The sequence below is a fragment of the Canis aureus genome, chromosome 9 (genome assembly GCF_053574225.1).
Source record: "Canis aureus isolate CA01 chromosome 9, VMU_Caureus_v.1.0, whole genome shotgun sequence".
Lineage (NCBI taxonomy): Eukaryota > Metazoa > Chordata > Mammalia > Carnivora > Canidae > Canis > Canis aureus.
This window is the reverse complement of record NC_135619.1, coordinates 15097506-15112366: the sequence shown is the minus strand read 5'-3', so window position 1 is coordinate 15112366 and position 14861 is coordinate 15097506. Positions and strand designations below refer to the sequence as shown.

The following is a 14861-nucleotide window of genomic DNA, read 5'->3' as shown; positions in this document are numbered from 1 at the left end:
ACTCTGGATCTATAGATTTATGGTTTTCATCAAATTTGAAGACTCTGGCCATTATTTCTTCCAAAATTGTTTGTCCTTATGTCCTTTCTTTTAGGGATTCTAATTACATATATATATATATATATATATATATATATATATATATGCATATGTATATATATATATATACATATGCATATATATATGTATTAGGCTGTTTGAAATTGTCTCATAGCTGACTGATGCCATGTATTCTATTTTGTCTGGTTTTTCTCTGTTTCATTTTAGACAGTTTCTATTGTTATGTTTTTCAGGTTTATGAATTATTTCCTCTTCAGTGCATAATTGGCTGTTAATACCATTCAGTGTATTTTTCATCTCAGTTATTATAGTTTTTATCTGTGGAAGTTTGATTTTAGACAGATAGATATCATCAATGTCTCTACTTAATAAACACAATATCTTTTTCTAGCTTCTTGAACATATGGAATACAAGTAAAATAACTTTTAATGTTCTTATCTATTAATTCCATAGTCTGCATCATTACTGGATCTGCTTCTATTACTTAATTTTTTCTTCCTCATTATCAAATATATTTTACTTCCTTTTTTGAATGTTAATTGCTTTTGACTAAATGTTAGATACTATGAGTTTCACCTTGTTGGATCCTGGGTACCTGCATGCCTATAAGTATTTTCAAGTTTTGTGTTAGGATGCCGTTAAAAAAGTTAAAAAGTCATTTACTTTGAAAGAGTTTCATTTTTTAAAGATTTATTTATTTATTTGATAGAGAGAGAGAAAGCAGGGGGGCAGGGCAGAGGGAGAGGAACATGGAGAATCTCAAGAAGATTCCCCACTGAGCATGGAGTCTGAGGCAGGGCTTGATCTCACAACCCTGAGATCATGACCTGAGCCAAAAGCAGAGTCAGACAATTAACTGACTGAGCCACCCAAGTGCCCTGAAAGAGTTTGATTCTTTCAGTTCTTGCTTTTATCATTTTTGGGCAAGACTAGAACTGCACTTAGACTTAATTTTTGCCCCATTGCTAAAGCAAAAACATTCTTAGTACTCTGGCACATGCCCTGTGAATATGAGGATTTCCCCTGTGACTGATGACAAAAGGAACTATTAACAGTTCCCTGTAATTTTTTTGGATGGTTCCTTCCACTTAAGACCTGAGTGGATCCCTCTGCATATGTCTACAGCTCTTTCTCTGTAGCTCCCTCCTCTCTAGTACTCTGTGCTATAGCAACTTTAGCTGCCTTGGCCTACTCAGACTCCTAGACCTATCTCTTCAATTCAGCAAGATTGCCAGGTTCTGCATAGATTTTGTTTCTATTACACTGTGCCCTGGAAACACTAGGTAGAGATTTGGGTAACCATAGTATCACTTCACTCATTTCACATCTCTTCATTGCCTGATATTCAAGGTTAAAAATTGTGATTTTGTCCAGTTTTTTAGTTGTTTCAGGTACAAGGGTAAATCTGGTCCCTTACTTTATCTTGGCCGAAAGTGGAAATCTGTCTATGTATCTTAAGAGGAAGAAGGCCTAGAAGGAAGAACTCCTTCATCAAGGAGTTATTGTCGCTTCACTGAAAATCAAGAAACACTGTTCTAAGTGAATTTATTGATTATTGGTAGGGATTATTGTTGTTATTGTGGACTGTCTTATACATTCTAATTTGTATTTCTATTGCAGGAAGTGATATTTAAGCTGTTAAAATAATAAAAATTCTGGTCCTCTATAATAAATACATAATAAATTTAGAATGTTATTTTGGCAGATGGGATGGCTTCAGGAAATACAAATGTGTAGTATTGTCAGTCAAGATATGGTCCTGAACCAACAAAAAAAGTGTAAAAGGAATAAAATTAAAGTTTCTTTGGCTCACAAAGAAAGATGGCAGGGTACTAGGAGAAACAACAACATACAAATCAAATGAAAATTAGAATTAAAGCTTGAAAAGCATTGACAGAGATCAATGTTACAGGTAACATGCACACACACAAACACACAAATATTAAGTCTGGGCAAAGACTTTAAATATATGAATAACAGCGTAATGTCAAATAATTATGCAGTTTTATAATCTTGATAAGAGAGAAGGATGCTTTTGGGATTTTAATACAAGATCTCTGACTTTCTTGCAACTTTTTAAAAAAGAGAAAAATATAGTCATTATTTACCTAGTTAGGGGTAATAGAGAAGTTTGTTTGACATTTATACACTTGAATTTTTCTGAATATTAGTGAAAGGTTTTCCATATTTTTGTCAGTGTTAACTATAAGAGGGAAGCCAGTAATTACCAGTGAATACCACCTAGTATTATAGTTATTTGTATATTTGTCTTATCTTTCTAGCTACACTTTGTCAGAAGATGGAAGAGACCTTACTCACTTTTGAGTATCTAACATTGACTACTATAGAGAATCACGCAGAGAAAATTCACTCATTTAACAAATATTATGAAGTACCTATTAAGTTCTAGGTACTATGTGGGGCTTTAGGAATACAAAGGTGAGCAGAAATTTTCTATGTGGCTGCGTTCTTCAGACCAATGAAGGAGATTAACAGTAATCAAGTCATCACACAAACAGATGTAAATTGAACAATACAGAGCACTGCATGTATGATTATGTGGCATCTCATATAAGTTACTTCAAAAGTGACTAATGAGGAAAATTCTATAACACAGTGATTGAATCAGAGCTTCTCATCCTCAGCATCAGAACTTTGCCCACATTTTTAGAACCACTTTATCCAATACCTCATAAGGAATTTCCTTCAGAAATAACATTTGAAGAAAAAAGTATATACCACGAGGTACTTCATATCATGTTTTAGAACGTGGAAACATTGCTCCTATCAGACCAAAAGTAAAGTCAGAAGGTTTCTTTGTGGTTTCATGAAGGTGAATATTCTTATAGGAATATAACAATACTCAAAGCCATTTTGTGGGAATATGAACATTGATAATGAATATAGATATAACTCTAAACTAAATGCCAGAATAAATAAAATGAAAGTTATTAAATAAAGCATGTACTCATTCATTCAGCAAATATCTATCAAACATCTACTATGTGTAAATATGTCCAGGCCTTGGAAACATAGTAGTGATAGTCCCTGTGCATAAGAAGGAGATGGCATAAGGGCAGAAATATATGATAAAAAGCAAACAGGCCACTTAGAGACTTCTGCTTCTCTGCATAGGCAGCCTCCCACATGGTCAAATACTTGTCTGCCCATCAGAGCAACTTGGACTCTATCCAACCAACAGAGATCAGAAGCAAGAAATATCTCCAACTTAATGAGGTACCCTGTGCTTACTGTATTGTTGGCATTAGTCCCACTTTCCTCTGTCCTTTTCTTGACAGTGATTTTCAACCTTGTTTAACACAGAAGACCTTATTTGTTACTCCTATCATTCCAAACAACCTACATACTCAGCTGCTAACTTAAAGAAAAGGGGAGACTTTTCTCTATCAGCAATTTATATCTACTTCTATGTTTTATCCTGAGCCTCTAAGAAGTAGCCAGGGTTTTAAAGTGAAAGCTTACCTTTACCACAGAAGTAGGATAAAAATGTCTACATCTAGTCCACAGAGATCTAGTCCTGTATCCCTGATCATACGGTTTCAAATAAATCCCCAAAGAAAGCCATTTTTGTCTCCTCCAAAGCAGTTTGAATACTTCCAAAATGTCAAAGCTTCTCCAGGTGCAGATGGTTTCTGTGTAAGTTTTATTATGGCCACTACCATGCTTAGAGGCTTCAAACTATAGAATAAAAAATAACCTCTTTTGCCCTTCCCAATGCTAAAAAAAAAAAAAAAAAGAAAAAGAAAAAAGGAAGAAAGAAAGAAAGAAAACACTCCAGCTAAATAGCTTCAAAACAAACAGGTCATTTCAAGAAAAGACATCCAATTATATAGACTCTGATTACTGGTAATAACTTGGAAGTCTTAAGAAATTTAACAACTTCAGCTCAAAACAATTAAACTGAACTGTTAAGGATAAAATCACCCCCTAGACTCAATATAGCTACAGATGCAGAAAGAGTGAGAAAGCTTACTGATTCATTGTCCCTTCTGTTTCTAGTCCCCAATGCCAAACCCATCAAATAGCAAATATTAACATGTTGTTAAAATTAGAATTCATAGAAAAAGGATTTTTTTTCTATGGCAGGATTATTATATTTGATTTTTCAATTTTGAATCTTGTACTTTCTGAAGACATAGAACTGATGATATAAACTCATATTTCATTCCATGTATTCATATATGTATTTCATTTAAGTAAGTCAAACTTGTGACTTAGGCCTCAACTAATGGACAGTGACTTCAAAGTCATGTGGGGAATGCAATCTTTTTATCAGCAAACCTTTTTTCTTAAGGATATGAAGGTTTTCTGGACAAGAGCTTTTTCTATATTATTATTAAACAACTCTAGTCACATATATTTCCTTCATGTAGCAACAGCTTGAACTTACAATCAACTTGGAAAACTCTTAAAAAGGATCCCTACCTCTACCTTGCACGCTGCATTAAAACTCAAAGAGGAAACTTGCTAGCTCTCAGCAACACACCTCCATCAGAAGGAGCTCCAAGAAGAAACAGTGGAGTTTGTTGTACAAATAGCGTTAACTCATCGTGTAATGACAAGGTAAGGAGTATACTTTATGTCGTTACCTTATCTATAGAGCATACACAATGCTACATATACTTTGAGAATGGAAAGCCACCTTCTAACAAAATCTTCATGGGGTATTGTATGATTAAGGAACATCATTGGTGAAGGAATAATTGAAGGAATTAATGGCTTACTTTGTTAAGATGAAGGAAAATCTTCATGTGATTTTTTTTTAAAGACAATGAGATATTCTGAAACACTTCTTATTAGTAGGCAAATAAATTGTGCTACGACAAATGAATCTCATTGAGTGGTTGAAGATATCTATCCCTTTAGTTCACAAAACCAATTGTAAAATAAATACATTTTCCAAGCCCTGAAATAATTTTTTTCTGAGAAAAATAAAATAAGAGAAAAATAAGAGAAAACAGTTTTATGCTAAAAAATAAAAATAACTCACAGACTCCTTTCCCATCTTCTTTTGTAGCCGTGTTTGCCACTGGACAGCTTGCATGACAATGGCTTCCCACCTTCTTTCAAGATTTACAATGATCAGTTGCATGGGCTGGTGGTCTGCATTCAGATTGCAAGTATCCCGGTCATCCAGAAGATGCTGGCATAATCGCAGGATGGAGGCCACTCCACGACGTCGCTGCTTGATTTCACCACAGAGAGACTGCAATATAGAGAGCGATTGATCCATGAGTGTTTACAGAGCAAAATTTCCTAAAACTTGAAATGAATTATTCTACTATAATTTCAAATTGTAGTAATATACTCAGCTATGAACAATAAGGCAAGAAGAGCTCTGAGAGAGTTGCCTTTGGGTTGGAGACCTCTATTGATACCAAACTAACACCAAAGAATTTAGCTCATCTGGTTCCTCTTCCCTTTTTTCACTGATTTGTCCATTATAAAATGCTGGGTCCTACCTTGATGCCTAAGTGATTAGCAATTTATAGCTTAAAGAAATAAATCATATAAGTCATGGGAATGCTAAACAGACTGACATGCTTTGATTCCAGGTCCTAGGAAACACCAAAGATAGGAAAGTGCTCCAAAAGGAAATGGAATTTTTCCTAATTTATTCTAGATTTTTTTGTTGCTAAAAGTTTAGTTTTCTACTTGCTGGGAAAAAGTTAAGTAAGACTGCAAAGAATTTTGATATATAACATCTATTATTGGAGGTGGGGGAGAAGGATAAGCAACATTCCTCTTCCGAAGCTTGATTAACAAAGCAATAATGTTCTGAAAACAGAAATTAGGATACTGGATTATTACTGCACTATTTGTTGGTTGCTGTTTCTTTTAATAGACATTCACACAATTTAAGAAGGATATGCATGCATCAAAATAGCATTTTGCCCCCAGAAGCATTTGTATTGCTGCAGTGACCCTAAGCTGAACGATTCAAGCAAAATAGTGGGTACACATGTCTAAAAATATTATATCTTTTCTTTGCCTACGGATAGTGTGTAAGTGATATTCTAATTCAAAGCCTTCAGGAGAAATGATGATTATATCCACAAACATCACTGAATTACTAATCTCCTTCTACTGCTACAATTGGACTGTTCTAACAGTTAACAGATTGCTTATTAATCAACAAGGGTAAACAAGACAATGCAATTTCATTTAGTGCGAGAGTTTTAATGCCTAAAAGTATTTGTGCTTAAAATGTTAATCTAGATAAGGCTTCATTAGAAGAAGTCTTAAAATGATTAAGTGCGGTTCATTGAAATGTGCACAGAGTGGTAGTAGATCAGCAGGTGGACATTTCATACAGATGTTCTGCTTATTGATATAATACATGGTATAGCCATTTAAATGACCCTAACTCAGTAATAGCCGAAATTCTATTATTTCTGTAATGAGAGAACACTGTACCTTTAATATTTCTGAATTTTAAATAAGGTGAATGACAAATTCCCAAACCTCTATTTATGGCAAAATATGACTAGGAATTTTATTATTCAATTTATACCAGTGCAGCATTTTTAGTTATGTTTCCTGAACTTACCCTTATTTATTTTCCTAGCATTCATTATTATTTTCCTACATAACTCCTGATATAACCCCCAAGTCTGACAAATTTCTTTACTGATGCTATTCATTTGTTCAGTGCTGAATGAGGAGAAACCCCTAGATATTCAAAGATAACATGAGGGCCTACTAAAGCAAAAAGCATTGTTTTCATCTCTTCCTCCAATACTGCTATCTCCCTACTCCAAAATGCATCCTCTCTCTTTCTCTCTCCCTCTCACACACACTCCACCCATGCTCAATTTGTTCTCTAACTCTAGAACTGTTCAGCAAGACAAACTATCAAGCCAAATTAATACCTGGCAAATTTTGGGCCAATATTAACACTTCAAGATAATAATAGAACCAAATGAAATGAGTTGAAATGAGTCCTGTGAATGTGAATATCAAGGATTTCATTTTTCATTTTTGTTTTGTTATAAATTTGCTAAAAATACAGGGCTAAAAAATCAAAAGTGATATTCCCATGCCATAAAACTGAATCTTGCAAAACTCACTTTGCAGTTGACTAGACTAATAACTGCATTCCTCAAGCCAGCAAAAAGTCCCAATGTTTCTTAGCCAAATGAAAATTTGCTATGGATGGCACTAAAAATATGTGTGGAGTTAGCACAGCCACATTGGTAACACTTACAAAGTAGCCCAAATGGACTTCATCCACCTCACAGGCATTTTTAAAGTTCTGAAGGAGGACATGTGAGATCACTAGGGCAAATTTTCATAAAGGTCATTGGCCATAATTTTTTTATGAGTATCTAGAATGTATCCAGTATTTAAGTATCTAGATGTTCCCTACCCATATCTTAATATGAGTCAGTCCAGATAGTTTAAAAACTGTGAAAGCTGCTTTTGACATTCAATATCAGATTTGATGGAATGTTAACATTCACTACCTAATTTTTGTATCTTTACAATCCTATAATTTTTTTTACTTTAAATATTCAAAGAACTTAGTCTGTATCCTAGATTAATAATGTATCCTATATGCATGCTGGGAAATAACACTACTTTAAAAAGGAGGTGAAAATTGAGAATTTTAAATGGCCAACATCTTTTTTGATACTTTTCTATATCTAGGAGATATAACTGATAAAATAACATTCGTCTACATAAATGGGTTTCCATGACAACCATTAAAATATACATATTTATTTATAATCACAAACACATACTAAATAAAACCAATGCATTTGCTGGCAATGTTTCTTAGAATCAGTAGCTTACGTTATTTCCATGATAAACTATGCACAGAGAAATGTTAAATATAACTACGCAGGAACAAATAAGTATTGTAACTATTTCTGGCTTACATTTTCAAAGGAAAGTACTTTAAAACAGAAATCCAAACTATACAATCTAAGTAAGGCACTGAAATAAGATAAACTCATCCTTGTCTCTCAGTCCTCCTCTATTGTGCACTGCACCTTCCCTCTGCCAAGCACTGTTTCAGGCACATATGCTTCACAAAAGAGCAAGTTATTGCTCCTTCTCTCGAGGTGCTGGGACTCTCCTGAAGAGAGTCTGTACAAATAAGTGTGATACTGAGAATGATGTAGAGAGAGAGGCATGTTAACAGAAGTTTGAGCAAGTTGCTATTGGAGGAGTTGGTGAAATCTTCAAGGAAACAACATGAGCCAGATGGTCCAAGCTGAACGGTGGTGGTTATAAAGACAGTAGGGTCAGGGAGCAAGTGTCCTGGGGCGGTGGGGGCACCTAGTGTGTCAGGGAGAAGAGACAGTGAAGCAGCTGGATAGGAAGTAAGGAACAGAAAAGTTCGGAATGCTTTTCGTTTTTGCTAATTTGGAAGCATTTTCCTTGATCTCTCATGAGATCATGTTGGTTCCCATAGTCATATTGCCTTCACAGAGAAGTATAGAGACAAGAGGAGTGAAAAGAAATTTAAAAAGAAAGAAAAAGCCCCCACTAATTATCAGTATACCTAAGAAAGAGATTCCAAAGGCTTTTGTATGTAGTTGTCCTATTATTTGGTAATTGTTAGGCTAATTTCTTATTATAAGACTATCTCTGTTAGTATGGAGGTAGTTGTCTTGTATCACTTCAGAATTCAGTTGCTAGAATATAGTTTGAGTGTGCTATTTTTAAATTTCTGATGAACTTTTTATTTACTTTTACATTTCTACTCAATTTCCTCATGTTATTAAACAGGCAGGCTTGCTATAAGAAATGTAGAAAAGTAAAAATCAAAATTTTTAACTTATTTTTTTTTCCTTTACAATATGCAGATCTCTAACCCTCTAAATACATCTTTTTTTCACATGTTGCAATAGAGGTGCCAACAGGCTGGAGGTTTTTTTTTTTTTTTTTTTATCACACTTAACAGTCAATTTGGTTTTCAATTCATCAATGGTAATGCAAAGGAGGGCTTTTGGTTTATCTGGGGGGTTTTCTTTTTTTTTTTAAATGGGAGTTTTTCTTTTTCCTCTCCTGACTTTCTCTGTCAACCTTTTTGATTGTTTAAACCACTCTATTATTAAGCCAAATGTGATGTAACATCATTTTTTTTAAAAGATTTTATTTATTTACTTGAGAGAGGGAGAGAGCACACAGAAGCAGGAGAAGCAGACCTCAGTTGAGCAGGGAGCCTGATCCAGGGCTCTATCCCAGGACCCTGGGATCATGGCCTGAGCCCAAAGCAGATGCTTAACCGAGAGCCACCTACGTGCCCTAATGTAACATCATTTTTGACACTGGCTTCAATTTAACACCATTAAAGGTAAGACTTCCAATATTGATATTTTATTTTTCATTATACATTAAACATAAATACACACATATATTGTATAATATGATTATAATTGACTTGTATACCCATATTCCTGTCATTAAACAATATTGGCATCTACTATCAAAAAAAAAGATAAAAATAAGCTTACAAGCAAAGAGTAAGCAAAGAACTTACTTGTAAGCAACTTTACTGGTAAGCAAAGAACTATAATTAGGCCCAAACCCAAACTACACAATAAGTAAAATTTAAGAATCAAATAGAGAAAAGAGAGATGAGGAAGAAAATACAATTTTAAAAATACCAAAACTAAGTATATTTTAAAAACAGAGAGAAAAAAAAATTAGCTGAGAAACTACAAATCAATTTGTCTCTATATCTTACATAATTATATTCAGCAGGTTAATGTAACATCATTGGGTAGGTCAATATGAACAAAGTGATAGGACTTCAGGTGATCTGTCAACTAAAAACCACTTATGCAGCAATTCCATTTATAAAATCAAACATAACTTTATTTTCTAGATTGATCAGTTTAACAATATGTATTGAGTGTGTCCTCTCTGTGGTAAGCACAATAAAGAAGTTTCAACCTGCATATATGATACATACCTGCCTTCAATCTAGTTGGAGTGAGGAAATAACAGAGGGGGAAAAACTGAAAAAGACATGCAACTTCTTCTGGTTTAAATAATCACAAGTAAATAGCTCCATCTCATTGTTGCAAGGGTTTCCCACATTTTTCAAGCGTTTTTCTTCTTTTTAGCATTTTCTATATTTTACCATTTTAATTTCATGAGGTGGGCAATCGTCTTCTCTTAGTCTGCTACCTATGACTAGAGGAATAGAGCAAAGGTTCTCAGACATTGTTCCCCAAGCCAATCACCATTAGCATCACCTGTGAACTTGGAAATTCCAATTCTCTGGTGGCACTCCACATCTGAATCTGCAACTCTGGGGTAGGCCCCAATGAGACATGGTTTAAATTTCTGATGAACTTTGATTTCAAAAGTTGTAAGTGATTACAATGCATGCTAAAGTTTGAAAACCCTGGCCTACAGGAAACTTGAACTTAGTTTTACAGATAAGAGAATTAATCCAGCTGAGCAGATTTCTTTTTTTGTTTTAGAAGTATAAAATAGAGGTTACAAGTTCTGATTCTGGAGTCACACTGTTAGCCAACAGCCTAGAGACCATACCCATTTGGTGATCAGTTATTTTTTTTTAATTGTCACTAAATTACTGAAAGAAAATGAGTCAATCAATGAATAGATCTTTTTGACTAGAGGTATCTTTATACTATTAGTACTTGCTTGATGATCTTCAGAATTTTCCTTTTTTTTTTTTTTAAGATTTTACTCATTTATTCATGAGAGACACAGAAAGAGAGAGGCAGAGACATAGGCAGAGAGAGAGGCAGGCTCCATGCAGGGAGCCCGATGTGGGATCACACCCTGAGCCTAAGGCAGACACCCAACTGCTGAACCACCCAGGTGTCCATATCTTCAGAATTTTCAATATCATTATTAAGAATGATAATAATGGAGGCACCTGGGTTGCACAATTGGTTAAATATTGGACTCTTGATTTCAACTCAGGTTGTGATTTCAGGGTAGTGAGATTAAGCCACATCAGGATTTGAGCTGAGCATGGAGTCAGTTTAAGACTCTCCCTCTCCCTCTGCTCCTCCCCATTGTGCCCTCTCTCTAAAATAAATAAATAAATATTTAAAAAAAAAAAAAGAATGATGGGAACTGAGTGGGAAAAATTAGAGAGGGAGACAAACCATGAGAGACTCCTAACTCTGGGAAACAAACAAAGGGTTGTGGAAGGGAAGTGAGTGGGGGGAAGAGGTAACTGGGTGATGGGCACTGAGGAGGGCACTTGATGGGATGAGCACTGGGTGTTACATTATATGTTGGCAGATTGAATTTAAATTTAAAAATGTAAAAAAATAAAATTCTTTTTGATTCTAAAAAAGAATTATAATATGTTAGGTTGTTTGAATACCATATTTGGGGATTTTACTCCTTTTTATTAATTTTATCAAATTAGTCATTTAGTCATAATGAATGATGCTAATACATATGGCATTGTGCTAAATTAAATAGAAGCTTCTCTCACAAAGTGTATACAGTTAAACAAAACCATGATGATTATTTGGAAGGTAGAAGGCATCAGATGCAGGGAATGTTAATGAAGATGGGGAAAATGAGAGGCAACACTGGTAACTCTATGAATCTTCAAAAGATGCTTTTAACTGGTTGATTCTGGGCTAAAGTTTTAGGACAAGGTTAACAAAGATTATATGGATGTTATTTCTCACAGCAATAAACATTTATTGAGTATCAATTATTCACCAAACACCATACTTTTCATTATAGAATTGGAATTGGTAAATAAAAGGAATATAATAAGATGTGGTGCCTGTTTTTAAGTGCTTGTGATTTGGTCATTAAGAGAAGACTCTGCCTCCTCAAAGGAAAAAATAAATAAATAAATGCAAGGCAAAGGTTTTTGATAAGACCTAACCCATCAGGTTTTGTAAGTGTTAAATGAAGTAAGGAAGGTGCATAGTTAACAGTGAGATTGTAACCCAAATGTTGAGGTGCAATATATATGCATGCTAAATTATGGACATTGACTTGGGGGATAAAAAATATCATTACTAGCTGGAGTATACAGATTAAGATTGATGGAGCTAGTACCATGTTAAAGTTGGTGAAGATTGAAAAAGTGGAAGGAATGGAGGACAGGCATTATAGTTGGGTGAGTCACATAATAAAGGTCAAGAAACTACATTTTAAACAGGATGGAAGGGATCCCTGGGTGGCGCAGCGGTTTGGCGCCTGCCTTTGGCCCAGGGCGTGATCCTGGAGACCCGGGATCGAATCCCACGTCGGGCTCCCGGTGCATGGAGCCTGCTTCTCCCTCTGCCTGTGTCTCTGCCTCTCTCTCTCTCTGTGACTATCATAAATAAATAAAAAAAATAAAATAAAAAAAGAAATAAACAGGATGGAAGTTGAAGTGGAATATGATGATAATCATATTTCAACTGTCCATCCATCCATCCATCCATTCAAACATCCAAATGTACTCACTGAGTGCCTCTTATGTGCCATGCAGTTCTCAGTGGTGGGGATATAGCGGTGAGCTACAAGATTTCTTTCATGGAACTTATATTTGAACTTGTGTGTGTAGAGAGGTGGTGGTAAGAGGCTGGAAACAAAACATAAATAAACATACAAGAAAATATCAGGTAGTGATAAAATCTATAAAATAAAATAGAGTTATATCATGGAAAGTGGTGGTGGTGTTACTTTAGACTGGTTAGTCAATAGAGCTCCTCTAAGGAAGTAATATCACATTATATAAGTTTACATATAGAAACAAAATATAACAGTGTTCTGATGCTGTAATAATTTAGACAAGATAATGTTTAAAACAGCATTTGTATGCCATTTTATGCCAAAAAAGCCTATTTTATGATTAAGTACCAGGGTACTGATTAAAGACTGAATGCTTACCAATGAGATAAGTGGAATTAAAAAGCTCTCAGTACAATTAAGTCAGAAAAAACATTTTCAATAAAAGGTGCTGGGACAATTGTATATCTACATGCAAAAGAATGAATTGGACTTCCCTACCTCACACCATATACAAAATTAAATTAAAATGGATCACAGACTTTCATTTAAGAACTACAACTGAAAAAATCAGAAAGCATATGTGGGACTCAATCCCGGGACACTGGGTTCACACCCTGAGTCAAAGGCAGATGATCACCCACTGAGCCACCCAGGCATCCCTGAAAATCATAGATCTGATAAAGGACTTGTATCCAGAATATATAAAGAACCCTTAAAATTCAAAAATATAAAGTTAAGTAACTTCATTTTTAGTAGTAAACATTTCTTCAAAGAAAACATACATCTGGCCAATAAACATATGAACAGATGTTCAATGTCATCAGATATGAGGGAAATGCAAATCTAAACCACAACTACATACTACTTCACCTGCACTCTGATGGCTAAAATTAAAAAAAGACAAAATAACAATGTTAGCAAAGATCTAGGGAAATTGGAATCCTTATGAATTGTTGGTGGGATTGAAAATTAGTGGCACTAATTTTCATACTTTGGAAAATTAGTGCCATGGCACTAATGGCATACTTTGGAAAATAGTATGACATTTCCTCAAAAAGTTAAACATAGAATTACCATATGGTCCAGCAATTTCTCTCCTAGGTAAGTGCCCAAAAGAATTGAAAACCTATGACCACATAAATATCCATAATCACATTATTCATAATAGCCAAAATGTGGAAAAAAAACACAAGTATCTATCAATGGATGAATAGATTTAAGGAATGTAGTATATCCATACAATGAATATTATTTGGCAGTAAAAAGGAATAAAAGGGGCACTTGCCTGACTCAGTCAGTGGAGCATGTGACTCTTGATCTTGGAGTCATGAGTTCAAGCCCCACGTTGGGCATAGAGCTTACATTATTTAAAAAAAAAAAAAAAAAAAAAAAAAAGGGCAGCCCCAGTGGCCCAGCTGTTTAGCACCTCCTGCAGCCCAGGGTGTGATCCTGGAGACCCGCGATCGAGTCCCATGTCAGGCTCTCTGCATGGAGCCTGCTTCTCCCTCTGCCTTTCTCTCTCTCTCTCTCTCATGAATAAATAAATAAAATCTTTTTAAAAAAGGAATAAAGTACTGATACATACCTCAACATGAAAGAAACCAGAAATATATGGCCACATATTATATGATTCCATTTATATAAAATGTCCAGAATAGGCAAATGCATAAAAAGTAGATTAGTGGTTTCCTCAGGTTGCAGTCAGTGGGGGACAGGGAATGACTGCTAATGGTTAAGGGATTTCTTTTGGGTGTAGTGAAAATGCTCTGAAATTAGATTTTATGGTATGCAAATTATGTCACAATAAAACTATTTTTTTAAATCTCTTGGTAAAGCCAGGTATGTATTATCAGCCACATAACTGGTGATAATCAGATAATTTATCATATGTACCTTCAGGGTGTGTCATGACAACAGGTTATATGATATTACTAATACCATTCAGACATCATATTTTTTGCAACAGTGGGTCCATACACATATTAACACACAAATGACAATTTAGACCTTTTATTATTATTATTATTATTTTTTAAAAGTAATGGCTGGGCTGCCTGGGTGGCTCAGTCATTTAAGCATCTGACTCTTGATTTTGGCTCAGGTCTCAGTATTGTGGGATCAACTGCTCACCTCCATCCCTCTGCTGGGCTCTGCACTCAGTGGGGAGTCTGCTTGGGATTCTCTCCCTCTTCCTCTGTGCCTTTTCCAGTCTCACACACACACACTCTCTCTCTCAAATAAATCAATTAATTAATCTTAATAAAAAGTAGTGACTATAAAATTCCCTGTGATATAGTCATAACTACAAACCTAT

The 14861-nt window shown here is 34.9% G+C and overlaps 1 protein-coding gene across 5 annotated transcripts in view; it reads right to left on the bottom strand.

The window, feature by feature from the left end:
• The window catches only part of AKAP6 (A-kinase anchoring protein 6), a 539311-nt gene that overhangs the window by 51208 nt on the left and 473242 nt on the right, over positions 1 to 14861 (bottom strand). For all 5 annotated transcript variants that reach the window (XM_077908985.1, XM_077908989.1, XM_077908988.1 and 2 more), the window contains one exon: positions 5073 to 5288. In XM_077908985.1, the coding sequence (XP_077765111.1) occupies positions 5073 to 5288 (216 nt within the window). The remainder of the gene's footprint in view (positions 1 to 5072; positions 5289 to 14861) is intronic.